At 44.5% G+C, this 18,456-nt stretch overlaps 1 protein-coding gene across 2 annotated transcripts in view; it reads right to left on the minus strand.

The window, feature by feature from the left end:
* Positions 1-18,456, minus strand: part of LIN7A (lin-7 cell polarity scaffold A) — a 465,312-nt gene that overhangs the window by 41,653 nt on the left and 405,203 nt on the right. Inside the window, exons 4-5 of one of the 2 annotated variants that reach the window (XM_086919598.1) lie at positions 14,408-14,617; positions 2,749-2,969 (exon numbers count right to left, since the gene is read on the minus strand). In XM_086919598.1, the coding sequence (XP_086775724.1) occupies positions 2,749-2,969; positions 14,408-14,617 (431 nt within the window). Of the gene's footprint in view, positions 1-2,744; positions 2,970-14,407; positions 14,618-18,456 lie in introns of both variants that reach the window. The other variant, XM_086919601.1, reaches the window with a different exon arrangement.

Below are 18,456 nucleotides of genomic sequence, written 5' to 3' on the forward strand. Positions count from 1 at the left end.
GCTTTGGTTAATTAAAGAATGTTTGCTGCCAATGATTGCATTTATTTGTTTGTGATTTTTAGCAGGACAGACTGTTGGATTGTAAAGTTTATGTTTTTAATCTGTGTTGTATATATTGTAATCTTTCTATTTTACCAAATAATAAAGATTTAACTAACTTCTTCTACAACTGAAATTTAAAAATCGCTACCGCAAATTGAGAAAGTCCTCTTCAAAATAGCTCTCTCCATTTTGATCCCAGACCTCCTGCTCAGTATGACAACTAAGGCCAGCTCCACTACTTCATTAAGACTCTGAACTCTAGGGCCTCTTGCTTTTCCTCAAGACTTTGTCATCATGTTAAGAAAAGACTAAGTGATGTGTAAGTTCCAGACACTGTTTATCTCTACTAGATAATTTACTAGTTCTTCCCACCAAGCTATTACAAATAGTTGTGTGGCGTTTAGAGCTCTGAGTGAATTTTCCCGATTCATGCCTTTATATAGGTAAAATTCACATTGCCCTTATATAGGCATTATTTTATAATACTATTCTTGCTGTACGCATTATACTTTGCAGTCTGCATAACGATTGTAGCAGTTCACTTCTCTTGTACGAGAAAGAAGACTGTTCAATAAACCTTTTCATTGAAAACGCCAGTCTCTCTATTTCTCTACAACTCTGGTAAAACGAAGCATGCATGATTGACTAAGTGAAATACTTATCTATTGTTTCTACGACTCTGAGAGATATATTTCTTATTCTTGGAAAACAAAGTTGTCATGTTTATGCGGTTGTCAGAAACAAATCCCTTTGTGTGAATTCGAGAAAGTTTCTAGTGACCTCTGAGCTAGCTGGAACTCACTATTAAGTTTAGTATATTCGATAGAGACCTAGTCGACCTCAGTCCTACGTCAAATCTATAGGATATATTATTCCAATGCGCAGAGTCTATTGGGAATATAGGAACTACACTACAATATGTTCTATATTCCACCATATCACTCTTATATGTACCAATAATCCAAAGTGCACTGACTACACTGCAGGGTGGTTAGTAGTGCAAATAAAACTAAATGCAGGACAAATTATACAACGATTATGGGATTTCTATTTATTTTCTTTGAGATTGCTAATTAAAGGACATCAAAGTAAGCTTCCTTTTTATCAAATCACACTAGTAAGTGAATGCAATTATCTCATGTAAATGGAAGTATTATTCTTAAAATTATACTTAAATTCAGGTTGTGGAAAAGACGAGTGCCAGGATGTTTCACACACAGCCCTCAAAGTCCTCTCCCTCTTTACTAAGGAAAGGTTATCCAGAATTAAAATAGTTCGAGTCATTTCTAGGCAATCGTCTGACTGTAGTAAGGTGGGCTTCACTCAAGTAAGTTCCGCTACTATCCCTGCTCTCACCTTGTCTATTTAATATCTATATTGTATCGCTGTCCAGCATAATCAGATAACAGATGTCCCAGAACTATGTATGTGAGACTCAGATAGTGGGAAATGTGGGGACCTACTTTGCCTAACTTAGAGACTTCCAATTGTGTCTCTCAGAGATGCGTGACTGGATGCAATATGTGTTGCCTCAATCAATCAATTCTTTAAGGATTTTCTCACATGGAAACACACACATCCTGTGGCAGTGTCAGCAATGCATATAACATTTTCCCATTAATCTCATTCACTATTTTCTTTTTATCATTTTTTCTTCCTTTGGTTAGGACACAATCCACAGAGATTTAGAGAGATATGAAGTCTGTAGTATATTGACTTGAAAGTAGATGGTCAGTTCTAAAATTGTTGTAATACTCTTTGCATAGAGAGGGTAGGAATTCTTCAGTAAACTTAAACTTTTTAAAACTGTGTTCAATTTAATTAAATTTCTGTTTAATTAATTTTAGTACATTTTATAATTTAAAAAAACATAATGTCTAAAGAAATATCTTACCACACTTTGCATCTATATCACTTTAAAAATTCCATAATAAATAGAATCAAATTTGAATTCAGATAAATTAGAAATACTTATTTCATCTAATTACTTCCCACCCTTTGCCCCACATCACTTTTGTAACCCAATTCTGAAATTAACAATATTCTTTAATAAATTATCGCAATAAATAAAAAGTCATTGAAAAGAACCCATTCCTCTCCTAAATAGAATGCAAAGTGCTTACAGTACTTACAGTGAAAGCATGAAATGAAAAGCAAACATGAAATTACAATGCATTGTTGAAAATGCAATGTAAATGTTAGTCTATGTAAATGTTTGTGATGTAAATATAATTTTCATATAGGTACATTACAATGTGATGTAAATGTCATTTGCGTAATGGATGCATTTTAATATACTTCTATGTAAATGTTTTAGTTGAAACTAGTAGAGGTGGAACGGCATCAATTGTAAGCCAGGAAGTGGCAACCCTAATGACCTTGCAGAAGCACGGATCAGTCTCTAGCTTCATGGTCTCTGTTGTCTTGGAAACACACTTAAGGTCTGGATTGCAAGTATGAAATGTGCATTTGTGTGTACATGTTAATCCCTTGTTACAAAGTGCTGGACATGCACATGAGCATAACCAGCCCTTACACCATTGTGCCTTGTATAAATACACATAATTCTACATACATTTGTTAAAATAAGAATGGCTATAAGTGCAATGTGTATTACTGTCTAATATGGATATACTGGACTCTCCCCTAAGACAGAATATAAATTGTGCACACTATGAAGCACCAGCAATAAAAGCTCTCACCTACGACATATGATTTTGCTGTGGCTGTTGTTGCTGCTGCTGCTGCTGTTGCTGTTGCTGAATTAGCAATTGTTGCTGCTGCCTGCGTCTGGCAGTGCGCAGTTTCTCGAATCGTGCCTCCATTTCTTCCAGAACCTTTGGTGTGTATCTCACTACAAGCTTCACACTCTCCTTAGCAGCTTTAAGAAGCTCCACTGCCTTTTCATGGTGCTCTCCTTCAACACTCTGAAACAAAAGAGTGGAAGAGGGTGTTAGAGAGATTGTAGAACAGGTTGTTTTCTCCATCTAGATATGAGAGAACAAGGGCTTAGACTGTCGTTCTGAATTTAGTTCCAAAAAACAATTTCAATTTCTTCATAAGAGCTGATATCATGCTGTTTTTATTGGGCTATCTGTTCCTAAAAGACTAAATCATTTTGAATGAATGAATGAATGAATGGCGATTTATAATGTGCAAGACAATAACCCGCAGGTATCAAGGCGCCTAACAGAATGATCGGAGAGTGATCAAAGAAGGAGACAGAGAGCCTTACATGTATGCTTGCCGAAAGAGAAGAGTTTTAAGGGCAGAACGGAAGTGCTGTAAAGACGGGAGAGATTTCAGGTCCAGGGGAAGGTCATTCCACCACTTAGGAGCAAGAGTGGAGAAGGCTCTGCCACCCCATTTGGCTCTTCGTACACGGGGGACTGTCAGACGCAATTTCCCAGAGGAACGCTGGTTCCTTCCGGGGATATAGTGGGAAATGATGGACCCAATCCCTGTGTCGCTATTTTTGGCAATGGCTCTGTAGGTCATAGATAGAACTTTGAACCGGATACGGTGTTCTACCGGCAGCCAATGCAGCGTTTTCCTGGCTGCAGTGGCCGAAGAGCGTCTGGGGATGTCCAGGACAAACCTAGCTATGGCGTTTTGGACTACCTGTAAGCGCTGCAGCTGGCCTTTGTTAAGCCCAGCATACAGTGCATTACAGTAGTCCAAGCGCGAGCCGATGAGAGCAACAGCTATTTGTTTCCTTGCCTGCAAGGAAAGATATTTCCTGATCCTACGTATGGTGTGAATCAGACCCCAGCAGGTGGAGACAGTTCTGCTCACGTGGTTGCCTAGGTCGAGGGCAGGGTCTATCAGCACCCCGAGGTTCTTGGCAGAAGTTGTAGGGGAAGGGCATGTTCCTAGTGAGTCAGGCCACCAGTTGGCTGACCAGATGTTTTCTTTCCCCCCGAACACCATCACCTCAGTCTTCTCCCCATTCAGTTTTAGAGGGTTCTGAATCATCCAATGACCAACCGCCTCCATACAGGATCTAAACTTGGAGGCGATTAGTTCATCTGAATGGGGAAGAGAGACGAGGATTTGAGTGTCGTCTGCGTAAGAAACTACCTCCATCCCGAAAGATCTTATACGTTTGGCTAGTGGGGTAACATAGATATTAAAAAGGGTCGGGCTAAGTGCTGACCCTTGAGGGACCCCACATAGCACAGATCGGGATGGAGATAGGAACTCTCCCAGCTTGACTCTTTCCCCCACATGCATCATTGTTTCATTTTGCACTTCCTAATTTGCGATTTTTAGGGAATCGCAAATTAGGAAATGCAAAATGGGATGCATGTACATTTTTGCAAAATATTTGAGAATCGGTAAAAATCGCAATTTTTACCGATTCTCAAATATTATGCGAATTCCAAAGTGCAAATTCGCACTTCCCATTGTTTCCTATGGGCCAAAAGGCCCATAGGGATCAATGGGAAGGCTTTAACAAATTGCGATTTTCATTTTGAAAATCGCAATTTGTTAATGCATTTCATGGGTGCAGGGGGGGGTCCAACGGACCCCCCCTGCACCCCTGAAATGTATTTTTCGCATCATGTTACACACACACATGTCCTAAGGACATGTGTGTCCGTAACATGACTGCTTAAAAAGAGCATTTTTAAGCATTTTTACACCTTTTTCCAAATTTACCGAGTGGTTCAACCACTCGGTAAATTTAACCCCCTAATTGCGAATTCGCAATTTGAAAAATATTCATGCATTGCTTTTAAGAAATCGCATATTTGCGATTTCTTAAAAGCAAATGCAATTTTAGAAATCGCAAAAATGATGCAAATTCTAAAATTGAATGATGCATTCCAAAAAGCTATTTTGGAATCGCAAACGGACGATTTTAAGGAATCGCACCGTTTGCGATTCCAAAATACTTTGATGCATGTGGGGGTTTGTTCCCTCCCCGTGAGGAAGGAGGTCAAAAGATCCAGAGCTGCGTTCTTCACCCCTACCTCCCTCAGCCGAGATGTAAGGACTGAGGGGGAGAGGGTATCGAAAGCCGCAGTTAGATCGAGCAGGACCAGGAGAGAGGTCTGGCCCTCATCTACTGTCGTACGGATCTTATCAAGCACGATGGTGAGGGCTGACTCGGTGCTAAATTCTCTCCTGAATCCATGCTGGGAGGGGTCTAGGCATCCTGAGCTTTCCACAAAAACAGCAAGATGCTTGTTAAGATGTGCCTCAAGCATCTTCGCTGGGGCAGGGAGCAGAGAGATAGGCCGGAAGTTCTTTAAGACCCCCGGATACAGGGAGGCCTTCTTCAGCAGGGGTTTTACTACCGCCTTCTTCCATTCTATAGGGAAGATACCGTCTCTGATGGCTAGATTCATTACCTCTAGCAGCGGAGGTAGGAGGGTATCCCTACACTGTTTGATGACTTTCAGAGGGCAGGTATCCAAGGGAGAACCGGACTTGGTCTTAGTAAGCAATAGCTCAAGATCTTGCAAGACCAACGGGGGAAAAGAGTCCAGGGTGCTTGAAGGGGAGATTTCTGTGGTGGTTGAACTCATCTCTACCCCGGATGTGAATGCACTGAGACCAGCTCTTTGTTCCTCGAGGGCCAGGCGAATGTCCTGGATTTTAGTGTGGAAGAAGGAGGCGATCTTGTCACATAGATTCTGTGAAGGGATGACAGGGTCAGGGGCTTGCAGTTTGACTAAGGAATCAACAGTTTTAAAGAGCTCCTTCGGGGAGGAGAGCGAGGTGGTCACGGTGACAAAGTATTCCTGTTTAGCCTGCACAATTTCAGATTTGTATTTTTTGACAAGGAGTTTATGAGCTTCCTTGTTCTTGAGGTCCCAACTAGCATGCCAAAGCCTCTCCTTTCTCCTTACTTCTTGCCTAAGGAGCCTAAGGGAGTCGGAGAACCAGGGGGCAGGATGAATCCAAGGGATTTTGTGTTGGATAACAGAAGAGGAGTGAAGTAGTGCGGGTTTCAGATATTTGGACTTAGGTTAGTACTACTGGCAAACAGGTAGAAGTTATTGTTGACTGGTTGAGTCGTAGGCAGGCGTTGGACATCCACTTGTGAATGAGATTAAAACCAATTTTTTGTCACTAAATGTGAGAAGTGGAGAGGTGAATTTTGTGGCATGGTAATAGATCTTGGTGCTGCTGTCAGTGATCAGTGGGTTACATGCAAATGTCTAAAATGTTGTGGGATAGAAAGGGCCATTGCTGATACTCATTTTGTGAGATTGAGGTTACCAACTTGATGAATGGTTAGCGAAGCAGAAGGTGAACTACTGCAGGACCATGTTCAGGACGCCCAGATTTATTTCTAATGTGTAATGCTTGGTGGTTGACTGTGTCAACGTTTGGAGAGTGTTTGAGTAGGATCAGGAGGTAGAGATCATTCAAGTTGGTGTTCAAGAAGGCATAATCAACTAGTAAATGGTTATGGCCTCTGTGCTGCTGTATGATCTGAAGCTAAATAGTTAGTCCTGGGGCAGATTGCTCTATCTGATCTGAGTTGAATGGAGACAGCTTTCACTAAAATTTTATAGATACATTGAAGATGATATTTGGGAAGTTCATGTGGGTTTGTAGTGTTTTTGGTCAATGAGAGAGTTTATATTATTTTGATGTCATTTTAGAGAAGGTGTGAAGGCTTTTCAATGGAGGTATTTCACAATGGATGAGTAAAGAATATTGCTTTCATACTAGGCAGCCTTGAGAGAGTTACGGATGTTGTTAAACTTAGTATGAGAAAGAGGTTTTAAGGTGGTCCACTTAGGAAAGGTTTGGGGGGATTGGAGGCATATTGTGTTTGATTGTTTCATGTTGTGTCTGAAAGATCTAATCCTGTTCATCTGCTTCAGTGCTCGTAGAACCCCGCTTTACCATGGCTCTTGGCTCCCCCATTTCTCCGCTTCTGCCCTCACTGTCCCAAGTCAGTGCTAGGGCCTGCTTCCTTCCACTGTTTACTTACTGAATGTCAGTGCTAGGCCGGATGGAGCAAGGATTTGCACGTAAGCAACTTGCTCGGATATAATCCTCTCATATAAAATTGTAATAAACTACTAATATTGTTTGTAGTACAATTTTACACGTTATTCTTACATTTATTAGAAAAGGGGGAAGCTTGCCTATGTGTCTACTAACAAGTAACCGGAGTGCGACTCAAAATGGCTGCTAAACGTGTGAAAATTTACTGCGCATGCGTCAACTGCATGACAACTTAACGCTTAGAGGGAAAGCGTTGCTTCTGCGCAATGACGGTCAAAATGGCCGCTGAGGAACTCACATGCTAAGCATCTGCGCTCCATTTATGACGAAACACAATCGGATCCGGAGCGGTGTGCGCTCCATTTACGACGAAACACAATACGGCTCCCTTGAGCTTTGGGCCGATGGGCTCTTGGAAGACGCACCGGCGTGCCGGTTCTGGCATCGAAGCCTTTGACTGTTGAGTGGCGGCCTTCTCTCCACCCCTAAACAATCTTTCTCTACTGATGAGGGAAGTCATCCCGAAACCCGAGATATGTCTCGGGCGATATCCTAAAACCCGGGACATGTATCGGGTCTAGAGATTCATCAGTCCTACAAGTACCGACTTGCACCCACCTGGGTGATCCACTGAAGAACTGCAAGTACCAGAGTCCCGAGGGGCGATCCGGAGGAGGGGCTAGCGGTGTGCGCTCCATTTATGATGAAACACAATACGGCTCCCTTTAGCTTTGGGCCGGTGGGCTCTTGGAAGACGCACCTGCGTGCCGGTTCTGGCATCGAAGCCTTTGACTGTTGAGTGGCGGCCTTCTCTCCACCCCTAAACAATCTTTCTCTACTGATTAGGAAAGTCATCCCAAAACCCGAGACATGTCTCGGGCGATATCCTAAAACCCGGGACATGTATCGGATCTAGAGATTCATCAGTCCTACAAGTACCGACTTGCACCCACCTGGGTGATCCACTGAAGAACTGCAAGTACCAGAGTCCCGAGGGGCAATCCGTAGGAGGGGCTAGCGGTGTGCGCTCCATTTATGACGAAACACAATACAGCTCCCTTGAGCTTTGGGCCGACGGGCTCTTGGAAGACGCACCTGCGTGCCGGTTCTTGCATGGAAGCCTTTGACTGTTGAGTGGCGGCCTTCCCTCCACCCCTAAACAATCTTTCTCTACTGATGAGGGAAGTCATCCCGAAACCCGAGACATGTCTCGGGCGATATCCTAAAACCCGGGACATGTATCGGGTCTAGAGATTCATCAGTCCTACAAGTACCGACTTGCACCCACCTGGGTGATCCACTGAAGAACTGCAAGTACCAGAGTCCCGAGGGGCGATCCGGAGGAGGGGCTAGCGGTGTCCGCTCCATTTATGATGAAACACAATACGGCTCTCTTGAGCTTTGGGCCGACGGGCTCCTGGAAGACGCATCTGCGTGCCGGTTCTGGCATCGAAGCCTTTGACTGTTGAGTGGTGGCCTTCTCTCCACCCCTAAACAATCTTTCTCTACTGATGAGGGAAGTCATCTCGAAACCCGAGACATGTCTCGGGCGATATCCTAAAACCCGGGACATGTATCGGGTCTAGAGATTCATCAGTCCTACAAGTACCGACTTGCACCCACCTGGGTGATCCACTGAAGAACTGCAAGTACCAGAGTCCCGAGGGGCGATCCGGAGGAGGGGCTAGCGGTGTGCGCTCACTTTATGACTAAGCATCTGCTTTGCCTGAAACCAAATCGAGATATAAACTAAGTGCTAATGCATAAAAAGTTTTCTTATTAATTGGGATTAGAGTAGAGATAAGTGGCATACAGTGAAATCAGTTTTTATGTTTTGAACATTTCGTCTTTTTGACTTCCCTGTTAGTTTGGAATTGGGCCTCAAAGAAAGTTAAGGCCGATAATGATGTGGTCCCCATGCACAGGCACAATAGAGACAACCCCGGAGTCATGATCTCAAGTCTTGGAACCCGATCAAAATCACCCCTTTCCCATGTCCTGGGAAACAGCTGAACATCCTGAATACTCAATGGACAGATGTATAAATGTTATACAATGTTAATAAAGACATTATGAAAATGGGTGGGAAATAAAGCTTGGGGGGAAACAAATTAATGGACAGGAACATAAGACAATGCTCTTAAGAACAGTATTAAACTTAGCATGGTGTGATGATCATCCCCTTGGCTTGTCCAATAAGAATTAGGAGTTTTCACAAGTTTGAAACATTTAGGGGTGAAACATGCCATTAAAAGGTATAATTGGGCTAGTTATTTAGATGAGGAAGCCTTATTCCCTGCCAGAATGCTGAGAGATAGAGATGCTGTCTGAATGCTGATCGAAATACCTGAAAGCAGACTTAGAATTTTTATTAACAAATAAAACTAGGAAGTAGTTTTGCGGAAGAATCGAGGAGGCAATAGAACTAGGAAGGAGATTTGCGGAAGAATCGAGGAGGAAATTAGCATCAGAGAGGGGGTTAACACTGGCATTAAATCCAGAGGAGGTTACCTGCCCTGTCCTAATCCTGTCTTGAATCTGTCACCTGAAATTTTATGGAGGGGCCCAAACTCTTGGCCAGAGGGGTCTGATCTTGCACCATCCTAGGTAACTATAAATCTGTGTATTTGTGTAAATGTGCCTTTTCTCTCTGTCCTCTTTTCCTGAGATACTCGTCATTGAAAATTATAGCTTAATCTAAATAAATTGAATATTAACTCCTCAGAATGACGGAGTTAACACTGTAATTTGTCTTTGATTCTTATGGTAAAATTCAGATAAACTTTTAAACTTACCTGAGTCTGTGGTTATTTAATGAAATAATCAAGTAAATGTATTATTGTCATAAATTGCCAAATATAATCAACTAAAATAGATCCATCTGTAAAGAAAGGGCTTTGAATTAAATAGGCTCAAGACTGAGAGGCAAAACCGGACATATAGCAATAGCCCTAAAATTGATCCCCAGTGAGGTTTCAACGACCGCATATTGTAGGTGAGTGTGGTTTATGGACCCAAATGTGTGTGTTTTAGTGATAATTGTCCGCACATTGGTGTCCCGCTGGATCAGGCCCCAACCCCCTTTCCACCATTTGCTTCACTGATGATAGTAGAACCTTTCTCCATTCAACTACCTTTCTGTTGTCAGTGCTAGACTCTGCCCCTTGTCCCCCACTCCACTTGCTATACACCTAGGCACCGCCCCTTCCTGCATGCCAGCCTGAAGTTATAAGCGTGGAGTGCAGCATAAGCCCTCCCTACCATTGTTTGAGCCTCAGTGCTCACTTCACATATCCCAAGTTTTCTCTACTCTTTGCTCTTCTTTAAAATACTATGTGCGCAAGCTTGATTTGCCATTTCTATGCAGAGCTTGGTTTTTCATATAGGAATATTAAAATTGCTTATTAAGACAGGAGGTAGTGGTGTGAGTGGGAAATGTGTTGCTTCACGGTGTAAACGTAGGTTCGAGTGCAGACAAATATCCAGCATCCTTCTTTTTGAAACAGATCAATGCCTTCACATCATGAAAAAAATACTTATTTTTATTTAATGTTGAATATTACCCATTGGGACCCTTTCTCTGATTTGAAATCACTTTTAAGATTAAGTTTCATTTATATATTTTCCCATCCAGTCATTATCCGCAGGTCTAGTCAGTCATTTCTCGATCCGCAAAGTAATGTCAAAAATTTAAGGAAACAAATTAGAAATTTCAAGAGAAAAAAGTGCTCTAATGGATATGACGATGGTGTATTTATAAAGCCCAACAATAACCTAAGGTGACTATGAGCTAATCTTAGAACAAGTGGATTCGTCTCGAGTAGATTAAGTGTTAGGCCCATACAGCCAGGGTTTTAAATACTTTCTACATTTTAGCAGATCTGTCTCTTATTTCAGGGAGGTTGGTAGAGAGTTCCACAGTTTAACTGTTGTATTGGTGAAGCTCTTACCACCCCACCTGGCCCTTCTTATTTTCTGCATGACATGATTCCCGAGCTCAGCTGATCTAAGGGATATTGCTGGGATGTAAGGTTTAAGATTTTTGGTCAGTTACATTGGCCCAGATTGTTCAATGATTTGAAAGCAATGCAGAGATTTAAACTGGATCCGTTTTGCTACCCGCAACTAGTGGAGATGAAATAAGGCTTTGGTCACAGAGTTAAATTTAGAGATTTCTTAGAGTACTCTTGCTGCAGCATTTTAAACAGTCTCCAGTTTTTGGATACTGCTTTTGAGGCACTGGTAAACATGCATTGCAGTAATCCAGACTCGATGATATCAATACGGATACCACGGTTTCCCTTTACTGCAAAGGACTCAAGGGGAGTATTTTCCCGAGATATCAGTCAAAGTTAATTAAAAGCAAAACTTGTGTTTTATTGTTAGGTGGCATTTTAACACAGTCTACAAAGAAAAACATTCTGTCTCAGGAGGGTGTTCAAACTGTCAACCTTTGAGTTAACAACAGGATGTGCGAGGCACTTGTGCTAGAGAGATTACTAGCTCCAAGAACATTTTTAGTTCCTACAAGGAGTACTTTATGCTCCGTTGATACATTATTTTAAAGGAAAGTGACAAGATTATGCTGTAATCTTTGATATGTTGGTAGAACATGTTAGCCTGCATAAAGCTTGGTTAAGAGCCTGACACTGGGACACCTAGAGCAAGCTCAAGAACTGGGTTCCCAAGCTAGTAAAGCACTGGGTGTTTTAGCGCTAAACCCCCTACCCCCAGCTGTGCAAGCAACTCACAGGTCCTCCTGCTGTTCCTCCTTTTCCATCAATTACATACACCAAGAACTTTTGTGGTGTTAGAACAGTTACAGTTTATTCACATCATAAATTGGCACATACTTGTCATGATGCATTGGTCATTAAAATGCTAATTTCTGGCATATCTTGGACTACAAAGTAAGGCATTTTCATAACAGGTTATACAGCGTACATCCTATACTTAATTGCATATTAATAACCATAACTAGCCTAATCCACCAATGCATCATCCTTTCAGTTATGATGTCTCTTCAAGGTTGTCATAGCTCACCTTCCATCCGCAGTGAAAGCTCTACTTCTGTCACTTACTTGGTACAGAGGGTAGTGGCTTCAAGGCTTCAACTTGAACCAAATGTAGGGCATTCATGACCCCATGGCAATGCCTGGGCTGCAAGTGCTGTGTCCGCCCCGCGTTGACTATTTCTTACCCTTTTGTCTGCCCTCAAGTATCCCTGCTGTGAGGCATCCCAAGCACCTTGTTCGGGCACTTGCCTCAAAGTCCCTTCGGTAAGGCATTCCAAGGACTTTGTTCGGCCAATTGCCCTTTTACGTAATCGCTGGCCTTTTCTTTGGCGTGCTCTCGTGCCCTGCTGCTCCTGTGCCCTTGTCTGCCAGCGGAGGGGGGTTAGACGCCCCCCTCTGTGGTCATCTGCGCCTCCCGGTCTGCGGTACTTCTCAATTCAGGTGGAAGGTCCGCATCGGTAAACTCCTCCCACTCACTCATGCTTGCAGTGTTAAAATGCATTCCTCACGGCGTGGAAAGAGCTCATCCAAGGATCCAGTGACTTTTATTTTACAAAAAAGTCCCCAAACTACCAGGCATCCTTTATTTTCTCTCTGTAGCCGAAATCTAAGTAAGGCCCAGGGCGCACTGTGATTGGAGATGAAGGGCTGTGGCAGGAGCTGCTTCTGATTCTATTTATTAAAAAGGCTTTTCTTTTGGTCTAGGTTGGAAGCCTATTTTCCGGATGCTGTTAACTTTTCTTACAGAAGCGCTTCTCTGTGATCTGTTTTCCCCTGTGTCTAAACACAAATCAAATACATGGACTATTTCCGTGCAGGCTGTATTGTCATGTTATCTTTTCACTGGGCCTCTATATGTGCACTGTGCCCAGTGTTAAGCAGGCGCGTCACTTAAAGAAGATCTGCTGCTAATATTACATTAGACAAAGTAAAATGCCTAATGTAAAAGTGACCTCACTTGGGAAGATCACAAATGACAAAGACTTGATTGGAAATGATGACTGCACTAGAGGAACAAATGACATCTGCTTGATGGATCTTCCTCCTTGCCCCATCTCTCAGTGCCATGGAGTGCCTCTCTGCTCCCAGACCCCTTCTCTTTGTACTTCTCCACATTGTGCCTGCTCATCTCTGCCCCAATATGCCTTGCCTTACGGACCACACCTTTTCTGTCTCTCTGCCGGATCTTCACCACCCTTTGCTTGTTCCTCTCTGCCCGATGTCTCCCCATAGTTGCTTGCCTCACTGCATGCACACCCTTCAGAAATAAACATCAAAAAATCGATCTAACCAACATTAGCAAAACAGTCCTTTCCTTTACTTCCAGGCGTGACTGATTGGCTTTGGCCATGCTTGTTTCCCCCTTGTGGTTCCGAAGGTCTAGCAGTGTATTTATTGAGAGTTGCAATAAAAAAATGATTTGCAGGCCACTTTGTTAAATTCAATTTTTTTTATTTTTGCCACCTAAAAGCATGTCACTCGTGTAGCACCAACAGAACATTGTCTCCATTCAAAAATATACTTTGCCCAAACAGCCCCCAACTCACACTACATGAGCGTATCCATTACTTTACGGGTATAAGACACATTGACTTTGGAAACGGACTGAGGGTGTATTCTTTCGTGTGTTTATGGACTCCACTCTTCCAACTATTTAGTACACCTTCCCCTTACTAGCAGCTGAAGACAAGAGAGAGCAGATCAAGATTTGCTCATTTAGTGTCTCTCAACAAGTGGGCTTCATTTAGAGCTGGTTAAACTAGTCACTCATAAATAGTTTTTATTAAATGACATATCCAAGCAATATGATTACGTTTTACTTCCAGGTATATGCTTCAGAAGTTAAAATAGGTAGTTAAACAAAATGTTTTCCAACGGAACATATGTCATTTTGCACTTTTTAATGCTTCTTCATGGAGATGCTGTTCGTGCTGATATATGTATACCATGGATATGGTGAACGCCTGGTAATGTGATTAACTCCATCATGTCATACCTCAAGAAGTCTAGATGCTTCATTCCACAATTCAAAACCCAACGAAGCTGACCAAGAACGCAGTTTGAAACAAAACAGCAATAAGGATGCTTTTAAAAACGACTGCACAATAAATATGCCTTAATATAGGCAAGAAAAACGATTGGACTCTAGGTTCCCCCACGCGTTTCGTCCACATCAGTGATTGGGTGGCATAGTGTGCTGTCAGAGTGTAGTGTAATGATGCTGTTAACACAGCACTGCTGCCCGTGGCATTATTATTACATTCACTGGCTGTAAGTGGAGGATTACTGCCCGTAAATGTATACGTCTAGGCTCTCCTCCCTCTGTTACAAGCCCCCTGTGAAAGGCCCAAGTTAGGAGACTGAAGTTGAATACGTACCACTCCATTAACAGAAAGCAGCTGGTCTCCACGTTTGAGGCCTCCTTGCCTCTCTGCCACTCCTCCAGGAATGATGCGGGAGATGTAGATTGGGGAGTTTTGCTCCTTCCCGCCCATGACATTGAAGCCAAGTCCTTCTTCGGTCTTTGGCAGCTCCACCACTCGAGGGTGGGAGTGGCCTTCGCTGGCTGCAAATGCAGCAACAGTTGCCTGAAAGAGAGTACTGTCACTGATTTGCAGTTTTTGTGTTTTTGACAAAATTATGATACACCCATGACGGATAGTAAGTAACCAAACAGTATCTCTTAAAATAAAGAAAAATTACACAAAAATTAATTTCCATGTATGATACCTATATAATTCAATAAACAAACAAGAGATCCATCAATAACCCATATTTATAAAAGGCAATGTGTCTGGATATTCATGAACACACTACCATGAATGCGTGCAGTCGCAGAGAAGCACACGTTCATGCAAAGATACAAACACACAAACATACTTACCCAAACACACACTATTTAATTTCATTTATTTGCAGTATTATTTAGTGTGAATAAGACCTGAAAGGGCGTTACAGCACTTAAAAGAAAACAAGCATTTACAATGCAATTGTCTCGGCATCATTAAAGGTAGAGCTATTGGCATTGCTCATGACATTTCTTTTTTTTTCTTTAAATCATAAATAAATGGCATTGTCATTTACATTGCCAATACACAGCACTCTGCACTCAACAGCACTCACTACTCTGCACCTGCACTCACAACTCTGCGCACTCACAACTCTGCGCACTCACAACTCTGCGCACTCACAACTCTGCACACTCACAACTCTGCGCACTCACAACTCTGCGCACTCACAACTCTGCGCACTCACAACTCTGCACTCACAACTCTGCACTCACAACTCTGCACTCACAACTCTGCACTCACAACTCTGCGCACTCACAACTCTGCACTCACAACTCTGCACTCACAACTTTACCGCCTGCTTTCAAAGAGGAAGCAGTTTCCATTCTAAGGAGCTCTGACAGTCTTATAGTGTTGAAGATGTCAGCAATGTGAAGCCACTTCTTGCCATATGCTTACAATTTGGTGAGTGTTGGTTTGGATTGGAGTCCTACAGTCCATCCACAACATCAAATACACAGTGGCACAAGTGTCAATGAGGGAATCAGTTTGGATGATGTATAGTTGCCACCTTGGTTTTGTTTGTTTCTCACGCCTGCCACTTTTTGTAAGAGCTGAAACGAGGTGCAGGATTTAGGCAACTAGGGGGTTCAGAGATTTCAGTGATTTTATATGTTAGTTACAATTACAGGTTGTGTGCGCAAACCTAAGGATCCCTCAATTGACAAATGCCAAGGGGCTGTTTGGATGTAGGAATAAATCACAAATTGCACATGCCTCAAATCCATTTAAAAGAGCAGTCATGATAAAGAGTAGCATGTTGATGAAGAAAACTTTAAGGTGTGCGGAATTGAAATGCGTGGAGGTGGTCATCAGGGATGAGAAGCAAATAGCATGGCTTAAGAATTAATGTAAAGTGGGGCTGGCGTGGCGCCTTCTCCACAAACAGTGTCTGTTACCACCTTTTGCTTTTTTCCCCATGCACAGTATTAAGGGTAGAAGTGGTCAAATACAACTCCAGTTTCACTTGTGAAAATTTCCCGAGGCATATGGGACTGACTCACTTAATATCAGAAAGTCTGGGAAACATCTCTAGAATAACGTCAGCTACTTACACCACTCTGCTTCCTTTTCGGATAGGGGCTGTTTGGATGTAGGAATAAATCACAAATTGCACATGCCTCAAATCCATTTAAAAGAGCAGTCATGGGGGCGTAGCCAAGATGGGGGCTTGGTAGGACGGGTTCCGCGGAGGCTCCCCAGGCCCGATCCCCCGCCAGGGATATTTGCGGACCACAGCCCTGACCGAGCCGGCCAAAGCGAGCGGACAGACACCTGGCAGTCCTCAGAGGCCGAGGAGCCGCTGGCGAGGCCTTAGAGCGGAGAGAGGCGCCGAGGAGCAGAGACACCTGGCCGCCGTCGGAAGGCGCGAACAGCCCCGACCCGGACCCCGGCGCCTGGAGGCCCGGCGAGGCCACCCCATAGCGTTGCAGGCGCGGGGGAGGAAAAACCGGGACCCCCTGTGGCACCCGCGAGGTCCGAGAAGCGACGCACCAGTCGGGGAGCCCAGCGGACGGACGGGGAGTGGAGCTGTGCCGGGCTCGCCGGCTCCCAGATCTACGCAAGGCCCCGGCGTGGGCCTAGTAGCGGAAGGCGCGGCTGGAGCACATAACTGGCCGGCTGCAGCAAGGAGCGAGACACAGGAGGCGGCCGGGAGCACGAGTGGCCACATCACCGGAGGTAGGGAGTGAAGTCGTCCCCCCCGCGAGGCAACGAAAGTCCACGAGGCCCAGGAGTGAAGGCGAAGGGAGAACGGTGGGCAGGCCGGGTGCAGCGGAGGTACGACTGGGCCCCCCCCCTCCCTCCAGCGAGAACAGCATCGCAGCGCAGGAGTGGAGGCACAGACCATGGCTTAAGAATTAATGTAAAGTGGGGCTGGCGTGGCGCCTTCTCCACAAACTGTGTCTGTTACCACCTTTTGCTTTTTTCCCCATGCACAGCATTAAGGGTAGAAGTGGTCAAATACAACTCCACTTTCACTTGTGAAAATTTCCCGAGGCATATGGGACTGACTCACTTAATATCAGAAAGTCTGGGAAACATCTCCAGAATAACGTCAGCTACTTACACCACTCTGCTTCCTTTTCGGATAGGTTTGAGGGAAGAGACTCGGGGGAGCGGGGAGAGACTCGCGCGGGGGGGGGAGACGGGAGAGACTCGCGCGGGGGGGAGACGGGAGAGACTCGTGCGGGGGGAGACTTGCGGGGGGGAGGGGGGAGAGTGACTTGCGGGAGGGGGGGAGAGTGACTCACGGGGGAGGGTAGAGACTGTCGCGGGGGAGAGACTCGCGGGGGGAGGGGGGGAGAGAGACTCGGGGGGAGGGGGGGGAGAGACTCGAGCGGGGGGAGAGAGACCAGCATAAGCAGGCAATAGAGCGAAGACACCTACCACAGCGGGAGCCACGAACAGCGGGAGGGGGCGGGAGGGGGGACAACGGGAGCCACGAATGGCGGGAGGGGGCGGGAGCCACGAACAGTGATACGCCGAGACCGTTCGAGCCCATGGGAAATGTCATGAGTGCACGCAGAGCTTAAGGGCCCCGCGCGCCCGCTCCTTTATCTCTGACATCAGCCACTCTGCTAATGGAAAGAAAAATAAAACGGCAAAAACAAAACGGCGGCCACAACGACTTTCGGATTCGGGGCGGGAACGAGGACAGCGGGAGCATGCGACCTACCTCATGTACAACAAACAGCTTAATGGCGGCCGGCGCTCCTGAAATTTTTCGGAATTGGGGGCGTGGTTTTGATGTTCTGAGTGACGGACAACGTCACTGTCTAAAGAACATCAAAAATGACGCCCCCAAATCCGAAAAGGACGGGGCTACATCGGAGTGACTGATCTCTCCTCCAATGGCTGGCCTCCGTTTAGGAAGCGAGCCAATGAAGGAGAGACAGGGCAGGGAGGCGGGACCTTCTGCGCTACTGAGAGTCATTAAATCTCAGACCTAAGTCTGCGCAAGCGCAGCCTTTTAGGCCTTCGACCTAAAAACTGTAAAAGCATAAGCTCTAAGGTTTTATACATTTCATCGGACCAGTTTACCAGGAACAAACAAACAAGAGAGATAGGCATTTTGAATTCCAAGCCAAGAGTGGCTGGACACTGCAGGTTGAGGGTGTCGAGACACATAGTTTGCTCTTTGCTGGACGAGTAACCGTCACTGTGGGGCTGCCAACAGTCCTCTTAAGCTCACTCGCTACCTGTGTTGTACAGAACAAGGGATCTATATTAGAATTCCAGTGGAGTAGTATAGTCCCATCATCCTAGCAATTCAGACCAACTCATTGCTGCATATTTTCTAAAATATCGAATGCACTTTCAGATAGTATTCATGGTGAATTGCTAGAGCAGACTGACAT

This window comes from Lissotriton vulgaris, chromosome 1_1, assembly GCF_964263255.1.
Source record: "Lissotriton vulgaris chromosome 1_1, aLisVul1.2, whole genome shotgun sequence".
NCBI lineage: Eukaryota > Metazoa > Chordata > Amphibia > Caudata > Salamandridae > Lissotriton > Lissotriton vulgaris.